General features: G+C 40.7%; 1 protein-coding gene across 2 annotated transcripts in view; it reads left to right on the top strand.

The window, feature by feature from the left end:
- Positions 1-374: 374 nt before the first annotated feature.
- SLC35B4 (solute carrier family 35 member B4) overlaps positions 375-16,002 on the top strand; it is a 32,637-nt gene continuing 17,009 nt past the window's right edge. For both annotated transcript variants that reach the window (XM_030825833.1, XM_030825832.1), the window contains exons 1-6: positions 375-811; positions 8,012-8,125; positions 10,713-10,815; positions 12,635-12,684; positions 15,515-15,596; positions 15,799-15,859. In XM_030825833.1, coding sequence (XP_030681693.1) covers positions 735-811; positions 8,012-8,125; positions 10,713-10,815; positions 12,635-12,684; positions 15,515-15,596; positions 15,799-15,859 — 487 coding nt within the window. In that variant the 5' untranslated portion in view covers positions 375-734. The remainder of the gene's footprint in view (positions 812-8,011; positions 8,126-10,712; positions 10,816-12,634; positions 12,685-15,514; positions 15,597-15,798; positions 15,860-16,002) is intronic.

Raw genomic sequence — 16,002 nt, 5'->3', positions numbered from 1 at the left:
CCTTTAAGGTTGCTCCTCAGCCTAATTAAATCAGAATCCCTGGGGGTGGGACTTGGCTATCAGTCATCTTTAAAGCTCTCCAAGTGATTCCAATGTACAGACGTGGTTGAGAGCCATTGCTTTACTTGAATTCTCAGTGGTTCTTAATCCTGGCAGCATAATAGAGTCACCAAAGATATATATATAAAAGTTCAGAAAGCAGAGTTGTTTCAGATGCTAGAACACCTCCAACGAGCAGTCACAGCTCTAGTGCCGCCGCTGCCAGCAAGTTTGTTGTGACCCTGGCGGCCGAGTTACTTCTCCGCTCTGGGCGGTCTCGCAAGAAACACTGACAACTTTGGGACTTCATTTCCCAGCAAGCCCCGCGGCCGCCTATCGCGCGAGCCATGCCGGGCACCTCCTTCCCCTGTCCTCTCTGGCGGAGCTGCCTGGCGGAAGCGGGAAGGACGCAGCCTGACGTAAAGGTGCACGGCATCCTGGGACAGTAGTCTGGCCGGGGCTCGGACGCCCCCTCTGATGAATGGGACCGAGGCTGACTGAGAACTACAGCTCCTTGGTGGCAGCGTCGGTGTTGGCCGCTGGGGAAGAGGAGACCGCGGCGGCCCCCAGTGAGAGCGGCTCTCCAGGACGGTGCGATGTGCTGCGCTGCGGGGAGGCAGGAGGTCGGCGTCCTGGGGTAGCGGTATAGGCGGGCGCTTACTCTGTGCTCTCGCTCCCCCAAGCCTGCACCGGCCATGCGCCCGGCCTTGGCGGTGGGCCTGGTGTTCGCAGGCTGCTGCAGTAACGTGATCTTCCTAGAGCTCCTGGCCCGGTGAGTGACCCGCTCGGGCCGCACCCGGTCTCCTGGGGCGGGGCGGAGGAAGCCGGAGGAGAGGTCCCCCCGGGACGCGCCCATGCCCTGTCCCCACCCCGCCGCCCACGGAGCCCGGGGCAGGACGGCCTGAGCCCCCCAACAATCCTTCCTGTCTGGGCAGCCTGGGACTCCGCTGAGTCCGCTGCTTCCCAAAACTGCGCACCAGCCGCAGTCCCGCCTAACAGTTTCAAAGCATTCCTGCGAGGGGAACACTCAGGGTGTTGCTGTCGTTACCCCTTTTCCACACTCGGCGGGGATTGAAGCCTGAAGAGTTTTTCACATGACCAGTCCAAGGTCGGCAGAGAGCTAGTGTCAGAACCAAGGTTCCTTCACCAAACCACTCTCCCTCTTCCTTCCCATCCAGCTCTAGCTCTTTTTTCGATCCTGTTAAATGGCCCAGGCTGGACCTGAGCAAAGGTTTTTGACGTATAAAGCAGTCTGACTTTGTACATGCTGCAAAGAAAGTTTTATTTTTATTACGGCATCCTGCAAAGCATTTGCTTTATTGGCCTTGGAGATGGTTATGAGTACTTTGCCCAAACATACATAAATGATGCGGTAGAACAGATTTTTATGTGGAAGATCAGTCCACGTGACCCGAGAGTGCTCTTTGAGGTGGCTTGCAAAAAGAAAAAAAAAAAAAATATGTGGAAGATCAGTCCAAGTGACCCGAGAGGGCTCTTTGAGGTCACTTTGAATGTGCAAAGTTCGGTGGATAGAAGCTACTACAGAAAAGACAACAGGTGGTATGGAAAAGGCTCCAGGACTAAAAAGCTGTGTTGTGAATTTCACTCTTGGCTCCGTCATCCACTGGCTGTATAGCCCTTCAAGTCGCTTAGCCTCTCTGGGCTTCCTTTTCCTGGCAGTAAAACAATACCTATAGTGTTCTCTAGCTCGTGTTTCTGCATCTATACATTACAAGTTGAGTATCCTTCATTTGAAATGCTTGGGAATGGGTGTTATTTTGTATTTTTTTTTTGATTTGGGAATATTTGCATATACATAATGAGATTTTTTAGGGATGGTACCCAAATCTAAACACAAATTCATTTGTGTTTCTTATACAGCTTATACACATAACCTTAGCTTGAAGGTAATTGTATACAATATTTTTAATAATTTGTACATGAATTAAAGTTTGTATACATTGAACTATCAGAAAGCAAAGGTGTTAGGTGTGGAATTTTCACTTGCAGCATCATATTAGTGCTCAAAAAGTTTCAGATTTTTTAGAGCATTTCAGAGTTCAGATTTTCAGATGAGAGATACTTAACTTGTATCTCTGTTGATCATCCAAACAATCCTGTGCAGAAGATAGGTCAAGAATTATAAACTGTTTTACTGAAGTGGAAATGGTCCAAAGAAGTTAGGTGACCTTTCACTACTTGTAAGTGGCAGAGCCAGAAATGGGACCCAAGATATCTAAGCTCCTAGTCCAATACCTTTTTCAACCTCCCTGCCAGTTTTGAACTTGAGCAGCTTATAGATTTTGGTCATCCACTTCTTCATGTGGTACCTACTAGAAGTTTATTTTATTTTATACCATTGATTAAATCATCCCGAAGCAACCAGTTTACTTAAGGTAAACTGTGTGGGGTTAAGTTTTGCTGTTCCGGAGCTTGAAATTTTTTTATACAGAAAGTTGATAAAGATCTGTTATTTGACTTGAGAATAGGTGGTGAGGGATATAAAAATGACAACAAAATTGTTTCCAACTGTAAATCTGATACACTTTTAAAGGAAGGCCACTTTGGCAACAATTGGTTTGAAAATATAAAAAAGTTGGCCAGGCGCAGTGGCTCACACCTGTAATCCCAGCACTTTGGGAGGCTGAGGTGGGTGGATCACGAGGTCAGGGGCTCAAGACCAGCCTGGCCAACATGGTGAGACCCCATCTCTACTAAAAATACAAAAATTAGCTGGGCGTGGTGGCAGACACCTGTAATCCCAGCTACTCAGGAGGCTGAGGCAGGAGAATCGTTAGAACCCAGGAGGCGGAGGTTGCAGTGAGCCGAGATAGCACTGTTGCACTCCAACCTGAGCAACAGTGCGAGACTACGTCTCAAAAAATAAAAAAAGAAAATATAAAAAAGTGATATCATCGGGCCAGCCATGGAAATGAAAGTAAGGGAATAATGGTAATATTTGTGTTGAATATGCCATTAAATTAAATCTTGCCAAAGGCTATATGACATGAGAATATGCAAGCAACTGAATCCCCTCTTTACTAGTTAGTGAGCCCTTGACTGAATTACTTGATCTCCCTGAGTCTGACCCAACTGTAAAAGCGGGTGATGGTGATGATGGTTCTTCCAGCTTCACAGAGTTTTGAAGGATGAAGTGAGATGCACATGTAAAGCCTAAAGCACACTTGTAGGGCTTCCCATTCTCTCCAACAACTTGGTTTCAATACAGATATATTACTTTAATATATAAAAGAAAGATATATTTCTTTTTTATATATTTATGTTCCTGCAAAGTTATGGACAAATCTAATTTTATACAATATTTTCACGCATTATAGGAAGTTCTATTTAAAATATTTTGAATAATTTGTAAATAAATCATCATTTCTTATATATTTTTTGTAAATCTGCATTTTTGCATAAAACAATGGGTTTTCATAAACTGGTGAGGAGGTGCATTTATTAAAATAATCAGTGGTGCACCAGACTGAATAGAGCCCTTTCCTAAGACAAGTCTCCACTTCTTGTGTTACACATCAGTAAAATAAGAGCTAGTTGAACCAGATGGCCTTTAGATATGGCCTTGGAATTTGTGACTTTATCTTGGGACATCACAGTGGAAGGCCCATAAATTTGTATAGCCTAGGAACTGTGCTTTTTATATTGGCTGGCTTGGAGCCATTAGGTGCCCTAATAAGTAGCAAGTATAACACTAAATATAAATGCTAAGTGACTTGCAGGAAGAAGAGGACATTTTTAACAATTTTCCCCAAATTGGAAAATAAATTTAGGCTTTTCTTTCTGATTTTTATACCTATGATTGGGACCAATAATAAAACACAATGAGTGGACAGAGCAGATAGGTAGTAATGGATGAGTGCCTTGATATTCCTCCTTAGGGAGCTTACATTGTACCTTGGAAACAAGATATACACACACCAGCTAACTAACTAGGCAAGATATTGCATGCCTTACATCAGAAAAACAATCTGAAACTTTTTTTTCCTATTTTATTTTTCATTCAACTGCCTGATCTTGAATTAAAGTTTCCTAAATTCAGCAAAAGAAATGCAAAAGGCATAAACTATCTGCCCAATTCATTCTCTTCAAAGTTGCATTCTTTTTTAAATAAAAATTCGAATTTTTGCCAAGAGAATTCAAAGTAAGAGGAACTGTTTGCAGTTGGTGATTACAATTCCTGAGGAATAGAGCCCAAGAAAACAAGATTAGGGTATCCAAGTTTTTACTCTGAAGTTTTAAAATGAAATATTCAAGTTAAAATAAATAATTCCATTGGTAGCTATGCAACAGTGTGTTTCGAAAAGGCTTCATAAGTTGAGCTTTCAAAAATTAAATTATTTGAGTACGTTAGGGAGATTTTTAAATTCTATAGAAATAGAAACAAAAAGTAGATTAGGGTTATTGCTGGACCAGGAAAAGGAAGAAATGGGAAGTGACTTAAAATGGGAATGGAGTATCTCTTGGGAGTGTCCTAACATTAGATAGTGGCAATTATTGCACAACTAAAAACCCATACCAAACTCCACTGAATTGTATTAATCATAATGCTAAGGGTAACCGCAAATGCCATTTATTTGCTGTTGACCCCTGGGAGACTTAACTCACACAGTGCAATGGGACTCTCAGCGTCTTTAGCAATGGAATGAAATGGGCATATCAATACGCACCTCCATATAATAAAAAGTACTAAGATGTCCTTTTAAAAAATCCTATAGAGAATACACATGCCATGTGAATCATTTTTTAAATCTCTTTTTATCTTTTGTAGAAAGATAAATGGGCCCCATTTAAAGATTCTAGATCACATTGGAACCCTCACATTCATTCTCTTGCTTGAGTGAATGTGGGTCACTGACCCGAAAGTGAGAGCAGAAAGGTAAATGGGACATGGTCTGTCCCGTCACCATCCCTGCTAAGGCGCTGGCTTCTGACGGCCTCCTTCTTCATGTCTGGCTCTCTCATATTGTCATCTTCTTGGGCAGGGATCCAGTCCCATTCAAGTTGGGGGCTCTCTGGAAGCTGCCACCTAACTCTACACATAATTGGGTCTTGATAATTGTTCTTCAGTTGACTTGGCCTAAGCTTGTTAAAGAGAACATAGAAGGAAACTTTGAAGCCTCTTTTGGATTACATCTTGTGCTTGGCACTTAAATGTATTTTCTCATTGAATACTCACTACAACAGTGAAGTCACTTTCATTTTAGAGATGATAAAACTTAGTCAACTGGAATGTCTTTAAATGGGTGAAGACCTTTTAAAGGCTGAAGACCTTTCAGTATGCAAGATCCTAAATACTGGTCATCATATTTGCCTTTTTCACTCTGTGGCAGGCACTGTGTTAAGTGCTTTTCAGGGATGGCTCATTTACTCTACAATAAATCAGAGATAGGCACTCATATGGTTTCCATTTTAAAGATAAAAACACTAGACTTAGATAAATTAATTCACTTCTGTCACATAGCAAGTGACAGAGCAGCATCTCGCATGTCAGTGTGTACTTTTAAGCACAGTGGAGCATAGTGGTTCTCAACCTTGTGTCAGCACCTGAGAACTACCTGTGCATACACAGTGACACATGCACTCACATACACTCTCAGCCCTTTCCCTGCACCTCGACTGGTATTTCTCCAACCTGGCTGCATGTGACAATCAAGTGGAAAGCTTTTAAAAGTACAGATTCCAGGGTCCTACCCCGGACTAATCAAATTAGAAGTGGGACAGTGAGCCTCTTTGGGTAAATAGGTTTTTTTGTTGTTGTTTGTTTTTGAGACAAGAGTCTCGCTTTGTCACCCAGGCTGGAGGGCAGTGGCATGATCTCGGCTCACTGCAACCTCCACCTCCCAGGTTCAAGTGATTCTCCTGCCTCAGCCTCCCGAGTAGCTAGGATTACAGGCATGCACCACCACACCTGGCTAATTTTTGTATTTTTAGTAGAGACGGGGTTTCACCATGTTGGCCAAGCTGGTCTCGAACTCCTGACCTCAGGTGAGCCACCTGCCTTAGCCTCCCAAAGTGCTGGGATTATAGGCGTGAGCCAGCCACCATGCCGACCATTTGGGAAACAGATTTTTAAAGAGCAGAGTAGGCTGGCCCGAGTTCCAAATCACCGTGCTAGGAACCATCTAGAGTTAAAGTTCCTTCTGTTGCTCATATTTAGGCTAATGGTTTTAATTAGCTCCTTGAATGAGGTAAATGTCTTACATGATTATTTATGGATTCCTGCATTTAGCCTTGTCCTTTGAACATAAGAAGTGCTAAAAGAGAACTTGTCGAATTGAATAGAAAGCAGTTTTCAAGGAAACCTTCATAGGCAGCAGAGCTTAAAGAGTAGCAACAGTTCTGCTTCAGTTAGTAAGCCTAGCTCTGTAGAAGAATGGCTCATGCCTGCGTTGTCTTATTTTTGTGCCTAATGGGTATATTTAAGGACTTGTATATCTTGGCATTGCTGTATAATACTAATACCACCAATGGAGAATGGAGTCGTTTCTGGTAAGTAGCATTATATTAAGGTGTAATAATACAGTTACATCCCTCCCTTCACCAGCTTCAGGTAAATGCCTTTGGTCAAGATGAAAACACAGAGGCCCGGCGTGGTGGCTCACGCCTGTAATCCCAGCACTTTGGGAGGCCGAGGCGGGTGGATCACAAGGTCAGGAGATCGAGACCATCCTGGCTAACACAGTGAAACCCTGCCTTTACTGAAAAAATACAAAAAAATTAGCCGGGCCTGATGGCGGGGGCTTGTAGTCCCAGCTGCTCAGGAGGTTGAGGCAGGAGAATGGCGTGAACCCAGGAGGCGGAGCTTGCAGTGTGCCAAGATCGCACCACTGCACTCCAGCCTGGGCGACAGAGCGAGACTCTGTCTCAAAAAAAAAAAAAAAAAAGATGAAAACACAGAATACGAAAGCGGGTGAATATTGGTATTACAGGAAATCTGGAAGCTTCAGGAGAGCAAAGATAACTGCTCACTTTGTTCTTCTTCCAGTGATTGAGCAGAGCTGAGTGGAAGACAAGCTCAAGAAAACCTGAACATTTTAAATGACTAGTTTTCAGAGTACCTCAAGATGAATGTCAGGAGGAAGTTTTTAACTTTGTAAATTTGTTCCTAACAATCACTGTTGAACGTGGGGAATCTTCCCCAACTGTTTCGTAGATCACTAAAGAGAATCTATTGAATTCCACAAACGTTTTTTGAGTGCCTAATATATTCAAAACACTGGGTTGAGGGCTGTAGAGAATAGTAGACTATGGCAGTGTTTTTCAGTCTTTTGTTCATTATGCCTCCTCCAGAATAGTTTTTAGACGTTATTTTCTTAATCCCTCCCCCGCCATAGATAATTATAGTGTGTACTGGTTCAGGTACTATATGTATATTTGTACTTTATTATTATAAAAAGAGTAAGATTCCCCCCCATCCCAAGAACCAATTTTGCCCCATTGCTGGGCACCATTTAAAGTAATGTTCCTATCATCAACACTGGGTCCATTTTTTGTTTCACAGCAGTCTTGGTGATTCCTGGTTAGGAGGGATATATAAACATTCCAGGAGACCTGAGCATATTTCTGTCCCTGGGCTTTGCTACCTAAGCTGACTGGGATCCTGATTAGAGACCTTTTTGGTGAAGCAAAGATCCCAGTAAGAACATATGACCAATTTCCTGCAGTTTACTAGGAAGGCTGTATCATAGTTCTGGGAACAAGTGTGTCACAGTAATTCTCACTCATGGCCTGGTACACGCAAGGAAGAGTAAAATAAGAAAGCTTGACATTCTTCTCTGTGAGATCAATGCTAAGTATATGTGATCCAAAGGCTATGAGGATTAAGATAAAGGACAGTGGGCAATCGAAATCCATCCACCCTGTTATTCTGGCCCTCTAATTGGAATGCATTTTAGGGTTCTTTATCTCAATTTTTGTGCCTTCACCCCCTCTTTTGTTATTCACTATACAGGAAGCATCCAGGATGTGGGAACATTGTGACATTTGCACAATTTTTATTTATTGCTGTGGAAGGCTTCCTCTTTGAAGCTGATTTGGGAAGGAAGCCACCAGCTATCCCAATAAGGTATGGTACATTAGAGTCTCTTTTAGCTTTTGGATTTTTTAAGAAAGTAAAGAGGTGGTACCTGTATAAAAGGAGGATAAGACATTCTTTTAGAAGATTTATTTCAAAGATATCAGTAGAATAATAAGTCATTTTCTGAATTTAATATGTTGTGAAAATCCAGGGTGCCTACTTCCAAAATAAAAGTTCCACCACAAGATTTAAAATAACCATGATGGAGACAAGAGTGTGTATGTGTGTGTGTTCTTATTTAGTATAGGATTAGTCAGAAGGTCTAGTGTGACCACAAATTTTGTGCTGTCTTCTGTGTTGGTAAAGTTATCAAACATTCTAAAAGAGGAGTATCCTTGTTTCTTTTTAAAATCGAATGGCTTTTGGAAATAAATAGAGGTAGTAGTTATATAACTTTGTGAATGTACTAAATGCCACGGAATTGTTCACTTTAAAGTGGTTAATTTTATGTTATGTGAATTTCACCTCAATTAAAAGAAAATGAATGGCAAGCGAAGTCAAAATTTGTTGATGCCAGACTTGTAGTACATGAGTCCAAATTTACATAATTGTACTTATGGAGCCAAATAGAAAACAGGGCAGTTCTTATGTTAAACAATGTATTGAAAACTCAGCCTTCTTGCTGAGAGTGACTTGAGATAAAAGTGTAATCCATCCAATTGTGAGTATTTAGTAGGATGATGTCACTTACTCCCGTTTAGAGCGACATTCTGGTATGAATATATCCAAGTATGAAGGCCCATCTTTGTTGGTTTTCTTTTGCTGCATTCCTACATAGCCTGCTATAGAAAATCTGGCTGAATTTTATTAATATTATACTTTTAAAGTTCCCAATGTGATGCTAAATATTCCAGATACTTTTAGTTTTTCATTGGCTTTAGTATCTGCATAAGACTTTCTGCCCCTAAAGACTAGCATTTACATTGCAGTAAAAGCCCCAGCATTTCTTGACTCCTCTGGCCCTTTCCCGCCTCTTCCCACTATCTCTCCCCATTCTCTCCACCACTAGCATAGATCAGGAAGTATACCTTGTCACCATATCTTTTATAATAGCATCCTAGCTGGCTGACTTCCCTGCCTCCCACCTCTTCATCCATCCATTTCACTTAATATCATTTTATCATGTTGCCCCACTCTGTGGTTACCATGATGTTCTGAATGATGTCCAGACTCCCCATCCTGCCCTTTGAGGGTCTCTGTGATCTTGCCCTCATAACCATATTCCCATGCATGTCCTATGTGTGTTGGCCATTTTATTTTCTGTAGGTGGAGCCATAATCAAAATTTTGCTCATGTCATTCATCCCTATCAACAATTTCTAGGCAAGCAATGTGGAATAGTTAAATTAATTACCCTAAAAGACCTTGACAAACTCTGTAAATGGCACCTCTTCAAGATAGAACTAAGAAAATTTGGCAAGAAACTTTGTAAAGACGCTGATAGTATATTATTTAGAAGCTGTGAAGAAGCTCTTGCTGGTAATTTTGCATGTGTGTTCATTGTCAAGTTCCTCAGACTTTCCAGACTATATTAATTTAGCCTTGGCTTGACTGCCTGTTGTGGTGTATGGCTCCACACCTAACTAGCAATGCAGAATGGGTTCTTTCAGGGAAGATCACTTAGGACTCAGTGCTGTCATTCATATCCTTCAGATGTGTGAAGGTGGAAAATGGTTGGGAATCTCCAAGATCAACATTTCCTGAAGAATATGGAACCACTTATTTGCCTTTGCCCTGCATTCTTTAGCCACTTATTTTAAATGCTATTTTTTCTCTTACTCAATATAGTAAGTTGAGTCATATGAAATTTCTGACATTCAACTCTTTTTGACCTATAAAAATGGCAATTTTATATGATTTGGCCCAATATATGTAGAAGGCATCTTATGTATTTTCTGAATCACAGTGATGACATACAAATGTAAAATTATTTGTTTAATTCATCTGTTCATAATTATTCATTTGTATTTATCCCTTTAAGTTATTAGGGTTACTGGATTTTTTTTTTTTTTTAGTTTTTGTTTCTATTATTTTAAGACCTATAAACTTTCAAAAAACAGAGACCCTGATTTTAAATAAAAATCTGTACAAGTCAAACCATGTCCTCATTAATTTGGAGGCCACTAGTTCAGAATGCGGGAGAATTTTAGCAGCTGCTAGGCTGAAAACAATCCTTAACTTAGCAAATACTTTCTTTAGAAACAGCGAAAATTAACAGTACAAACAAGTGTATAGAGGAAGTATTTGAGAGAATCAGCCATTTTTAGGTTCTTCAGAGGTATATGAAAATTATTTACAAAGAACCAATACAATCATTTTAAGTTGCTATGTATACTTGAAAAATATTAAATAGTGTTTCTTTAAATGTATTTTATAACTCACACTTTCCCATGTTAGTCTGGCTTTGTGAAGCATTTTGATACGTACTTAGTAGTTGACATCACATATAGTGATGCAATCTTGTAACGCAGAGGAAATAGGCAAAATGCCTTTTTAGCCAAAAATATATATTTCCTATACTTGATTTTCTTGAAATCCTAGATTCTGTTTGATGAGCTGTTCTGTCTGCATTTCAGGTACTATGCCATAATGGTGACCATGTTCTTCACCGTGAGCGTGGTGAACAACTATGCCCTGAATCTCAACATTGCTATGCCCCTGCATATGATATTTAGATCCGTAAGTGCTGCCGGGTCACGTGTGTATGTTCCTCTGAAAAGTATAGTTAAGTAGATCGATTAATATATGGCAGAACTAGAAGGGTCTTGTAGTAAGTGGTCTTGGGTAGAAGAATAGGTTTGTGAATGCGTGAGCAAGGATGGCTTTCATCTGAGAAGTACGGCAAAAAGAGAAATCTCAAAGTGGATGGTTTACTTTTATTCATCTGAGGTCTAATGAGTGATTAATAAAAAGAAAATTAAATTTTCCCTAGGAAACAGATTTTACCTTCATTTTCCCTCATCTCTTTGATTTTATATTCAAACATGCTATTAATGTTATTTACTTATTTCTTATCTCTTCTTCTTTCATAAAAGTACATTTACTTCTAGAACATGAAAGAGATACTTGTCTTTTCTGATTTTTTTTTTTTTTTTTAAGCAGAGACTTGAGATAATAAAGGGAAATTCTTGATGAAGGTAGGGTTTCTCCCAAAGCACTCCAGGCAAAAAAGGCTGATAATTGTGATGATAACATTTCCATGTGGTCTGAGATTTTTGTGAGATTGTACTGTTCCCGAAGGGAGTTTCCAAAGCAATTATAATAAGGTGACCTTCAAAGCATTGAAAACATAGTAGACTTTCAATAAACACCTGTTGATTGATTGTCACCTTTTTAGAGAACAGAGAGATCCTTGCATGACTTTTTCCATTAAAACTGGTCAGGGGCTGGGCACAGTGGTTCACACCTGTAATCCCAGCACTTTGGGAGGCTGAGGTGGGTGGATCACCTGAGGTTGGGAGTTCGAGACCAGCCTGATCAACATGGGAAACCCCATCTACTAAAAATACAAAATTAGCTGGGTGTGGTAGCACATGCCTGTAATCCCAGCTACTTGGGAGGCTGAGGCAGGAGAATCGCTTGAACCCGGGAGGCAGAGGTTGTGGTGAGCCAAGATCGCACCATCGCACTCCAGCCTGGGCAACAAGAGCAAAACTCCATCTGAGGGGAAAAAAACAAATGGTCGGGGTTGGAAGGTGCAGGTAATGGGGAGAAGCCTATTAGAAGCTCTTGTAAATTAGGTGATGGAAATTTTGACAAAAATAAGTCTATGATATCATTTATTCCTGCTAGCCCTGGCTTCAGCACTGAGCAATTACAGTTGACCCTTGAACAACATGGGTTTAAACTGCGTAGGTCCACATATATGCGAATTTTTTTCGAACAAATATGAAAATACAGTATTCATGGGATGCAAAACATGCCTATAAGGAGGGCTGATAATGACTATATTGAGAATTGATCCTTTTTATTCTCATTGTCATCTTTAAAAGGTTTTTTTAATATATATATATACGTATATTTTTGGAGACGGAGTTTCACTCTTGTTGCCCAGGCTGGAGGTGCAATGGCGCCATCTTGGCTCACTGCAACCTCCACCTCCCAGGTTCAAGGGATTCTCCTGCCTCAGCCTCCGAAGTAGCTGGAATTACAGGTGCTTGCCACCACGCCCAGCTAAGTTTCGTATTTTTTAGTAGAGACAAGAGTTTCACCATGTTGGCTAGGCTGGTCTCAAACTCCTAACCTCAGGTGATCCGCCCACCTCAGCTTCCCAAAGTGCTGGGATTATGGGCGTGAGCCACCACGCCTGGCCATCATAAAAGATTTTTATGGTTTATACTTTTGCCATCATAAGAACAACTAAATCTTACTAATTATTCATCCTAGCCTCCTTCATTCCATGTTTTTTCCCCTTGCCCATGTTCCTATTCATCTCGAATTACATTGTTTTTTTTCCTAGTGCACTAAACCTCTCTGTTACTGTTGTCTCCTTTTGCAGGGTTCTCTAATTGCCAACATGATTCTAGGAATTATCATTTTGAAGAAAAGGTAAACAATACACTTCTATATTTTGTGTATGGAAATGATACCCTGAGCCGCTGTCCATAAGCTAGTCATCTGGATTCCTTGTCTCAAAGTAGTGATAAGTTTGCTTCTGGCCATCTACGTCTTTTCTTAGTTCTTTACCAGTAAGGCCCAATCATGCAATGTCCTGAAGCAGCTGACCAGGTAAGAGGTCACACCTGTGGTGTCTCTGTGTGGAACTGAATAGCTCTTGGCATCACTGAATTTTAGTGTCATACTAACCTGTGAAGCCAACTTACAAAGATGATAGAGAGCTTCACTGTGCAGTATGGTCACCACTAACCACATGTGACTACTTACATTTACATTTTTCAGAATTAAAGAAAATTAAATATTTAGTGTCTTGTTTCATTAGTCACATACATTTTTTTTTCTTTTTTTTGGAGACGAGGTCTCACTCTGTCATCCTGGTTGGAATACAGTGGTGCAATCTCGGCTCACTGCAGCCTCCACCTCCCAGGTTCAGGTGATCCTCCCACCTCGGCCTCCCAAATAGCTGGGACCAAAGGCATGTGCCACCATGCCTGGCTAATTTTTTTGTGTTTTTGGTAGAGATTGGGTTTCGCCATGTTGTCCAGGCTGGTCTCAAACTCCTAGTCACATTTTCAGTGCTCAGTAGACTCACGGGGCTGGTGGTGACCACGTTGGAGAGCCCAGATGTGGAACATTTCTAACATCTCAGAAATTCCATGGGACACTTCTGCCCTGGAAGATGCTTATCAGTACAGCATAGCAAACTAAGGAATGGTTGTACATATTAAAAAGGAAATTCATAAAAAGGCCCAAATAGCCAAGAAAATGGAATGAAAGGTTCAGGACTGTTCTTTGTGAGCATCACCAATGGCTCTCTTTGGGACAGGAGCAGGAAATACCAGAAGTACCTGGGATGCTTTTTCAAAGTATTTGTCTGTCACCTTCATTCTGAGCTTCACCGCCTGGAGTGCTTTGGGAGAAACCCTACCTTCATCAAGAATTTCCCTTTATTATCTCAAGTCTCTGCTTAAAAAAAAAAAAAATCAGGAAAGACAAGTATCTCTTTCATGTTCTAGAAGTAAATGTACTTTTATGAAAGTATAAATGTACTTTTATGAGCTTCACCCCATTTTTGATATGGAGGTGAGACCTTCACCCAAACACATACAGTTTGGGAAATTTATCGGGAAAGTTCACTGTTAAGACCAAAATTATACAAGTTGATGGCAACGTTTCAACGTATTTGATATCCAGCCCCAAGCTCTCTATACATGCTTGGAAAGTAGCTGTAAATTCAGAATGTGAGAACCTAGAGTTTTTAAGTATTAAGGGCTGTGTCATAAAAAGAACAATTGTCCTGTCCTACTAGGCTCCGTATCATGGACCCTTTATGTTCTGAGGCTTATGAATTCCCTGAAAAGTACTACTGTAGTTGATTTCTTTCTTCTTGGTTCTCTGCATTTAAACATATATACATATGATGGTCAGGTTTATTACATTTGAAGTGATCACCATGCTTCTTATAGTGTGGAATTCGCCTTGGGACAGGCCTGTGCTCTTTCCCAACCTTTGATTCTGGCTCATAACAAGGATACAAAAGAACATATTATAAGAGGAATTGTATTCTCCTGATATTGCCCCAAAATGTTAGTGTCTTTCTCAAGCATCTGTTGCCCTTAAGAACTTGTTCTGAGTGTGTCATCTTGCATCTATCTAAGCCTTTTGACTCTCTTTTCTGTGTGTATCTCTTTCCCATTGAGCAGGAATTTCCGTAAGTTAACTTTCCAATAGAGTGAATTAGTAACTTCTCATCTCCTTTTATCTTGGGTAGAAGCCCCTCAAGTTCATAGTGTGCTCTCATTCCAGGATTTGAAGATCAAATTTATATTCACCTTCCCCATGCCTTTATTATTATTTTTGGCCTCAGTTGTAAACCTCTTCAGCATGGTCCCAGACTGAAGAGTTTCATTATTTTTTACCATACCTCCGCTCATACCTGCTTCCTCCCCAACCGCTCTCTAGCGTGGTCCTCTTGGCCCTTTTAGTCCCTTTCTCTGCTTATTAGCTAGTTCTGGTGGCCTTTTATGAGGTACTGTGACCAGGACAATACCATGTATTTGAGTAGAAAACGTGGGATGGTTCATCTTCTTAATTTCTTTTAATCCTTGCCTGAGGCCTTTTGCTTGATCACCAAGAATCTGAGAGGGTGCTAATGATACTAGCTAATGTGAAATGCTACTGTTATTACTGCCCATAGTTCTATAATCTGAATATCCTTCCCCTTATCCAACTATGCCAACATTTTAAAACAACGTTAAGTCATTCAGAGATTTAAAAAAAACAAGCCTCCCCCAGAGAATGGATGATTGGATTATTTTCTGAGTATTGAATCCTGTGCTTGCACCTGATAGCCTGTGCTTCCACTTGCATAGTGTGTCTTAGGACACAGATTTGGGCCCCCTAAAGACAGGAAAAGCAACAGATCCTAGTAAGGACTGGGTCAGGCTTTCATTTGGACTCTTGAGAGCAGAATGCAACATCACATCTGGTCTATTTCTGTTTTTGTCTCCTGATGAAATAATCGATTGGTCAACAAAGTGTTGGAGACAGACTAACCAGTACTAAGGAAAAGTGTTGGTTAGAAACCAGTCAGTATCCTGATTCATTCATATGCATACTTCCGTGGACTCTGCTGGAAAGTAATCCTGTCTGTCATATTTTAGTGATTTGTACTTTCATGCACCATCTGACTGTAAATATCACTGGGAAATTCATATCTGTGCTTTCCCTAAGGTGTTTCTCTCTCTTTTTTTTTTTGCAGATACAGTGTATTCAAATATACCTCCATTGCCCTGGTGTCTGTGGGGATATTTATTTGCACTTTTATGTCAGCAAAGCAGGTGGTAAGAAGCTCACAAATCATTTTATGTTCACTACTTGCTATTGGGGCCCAGTTACCAGGCAATTAATAAAATTCAAATATTTTTGTAATACAAAGATTTTGAAAGAGGGGAGGGAAATGGGTAACATAAATGTTTCCCTTATATGTTGGCACCTTGCACATAGTTCTGCTCTCTGTACCTAGTTTATTTTCTTACTTCCTAGACTTCCCAGTCCAGCTTGAGTGAGAATGATGGATTCCAGGCATTTGTGTGGTGGTTACTAGGCAAGTACAATAATTATAATAAAGCTAATTGCCTCTGCAGTTGTGTTTGCTGAGTTTTCTCCTAAGAGAAATGTTTCTTGGCAAGAAGCTTCAGCTAAACAAATTATGCCATGGAAAAGAGGCACCTGGGATCATATTTCTCT

Source organism: Nomascus leucogenys, chromosome 13 (assembly GCF_006542625.1).
Source record: "Nomascus leucogenys isolate Asia chromosome 13, Asia_NLE_v1, whole genome shotgun sequence".
NCBI classification, from domain to species: domain Eukaryota; kingdom Metazoa; phylum Chordata; class Mammalia; order Primates; family Hylobatidae; genus Nomascus; species Nomascus leucogenys.
This window is presented reverse-complemented; position numbering and strand designations above follow the sequence as displayed.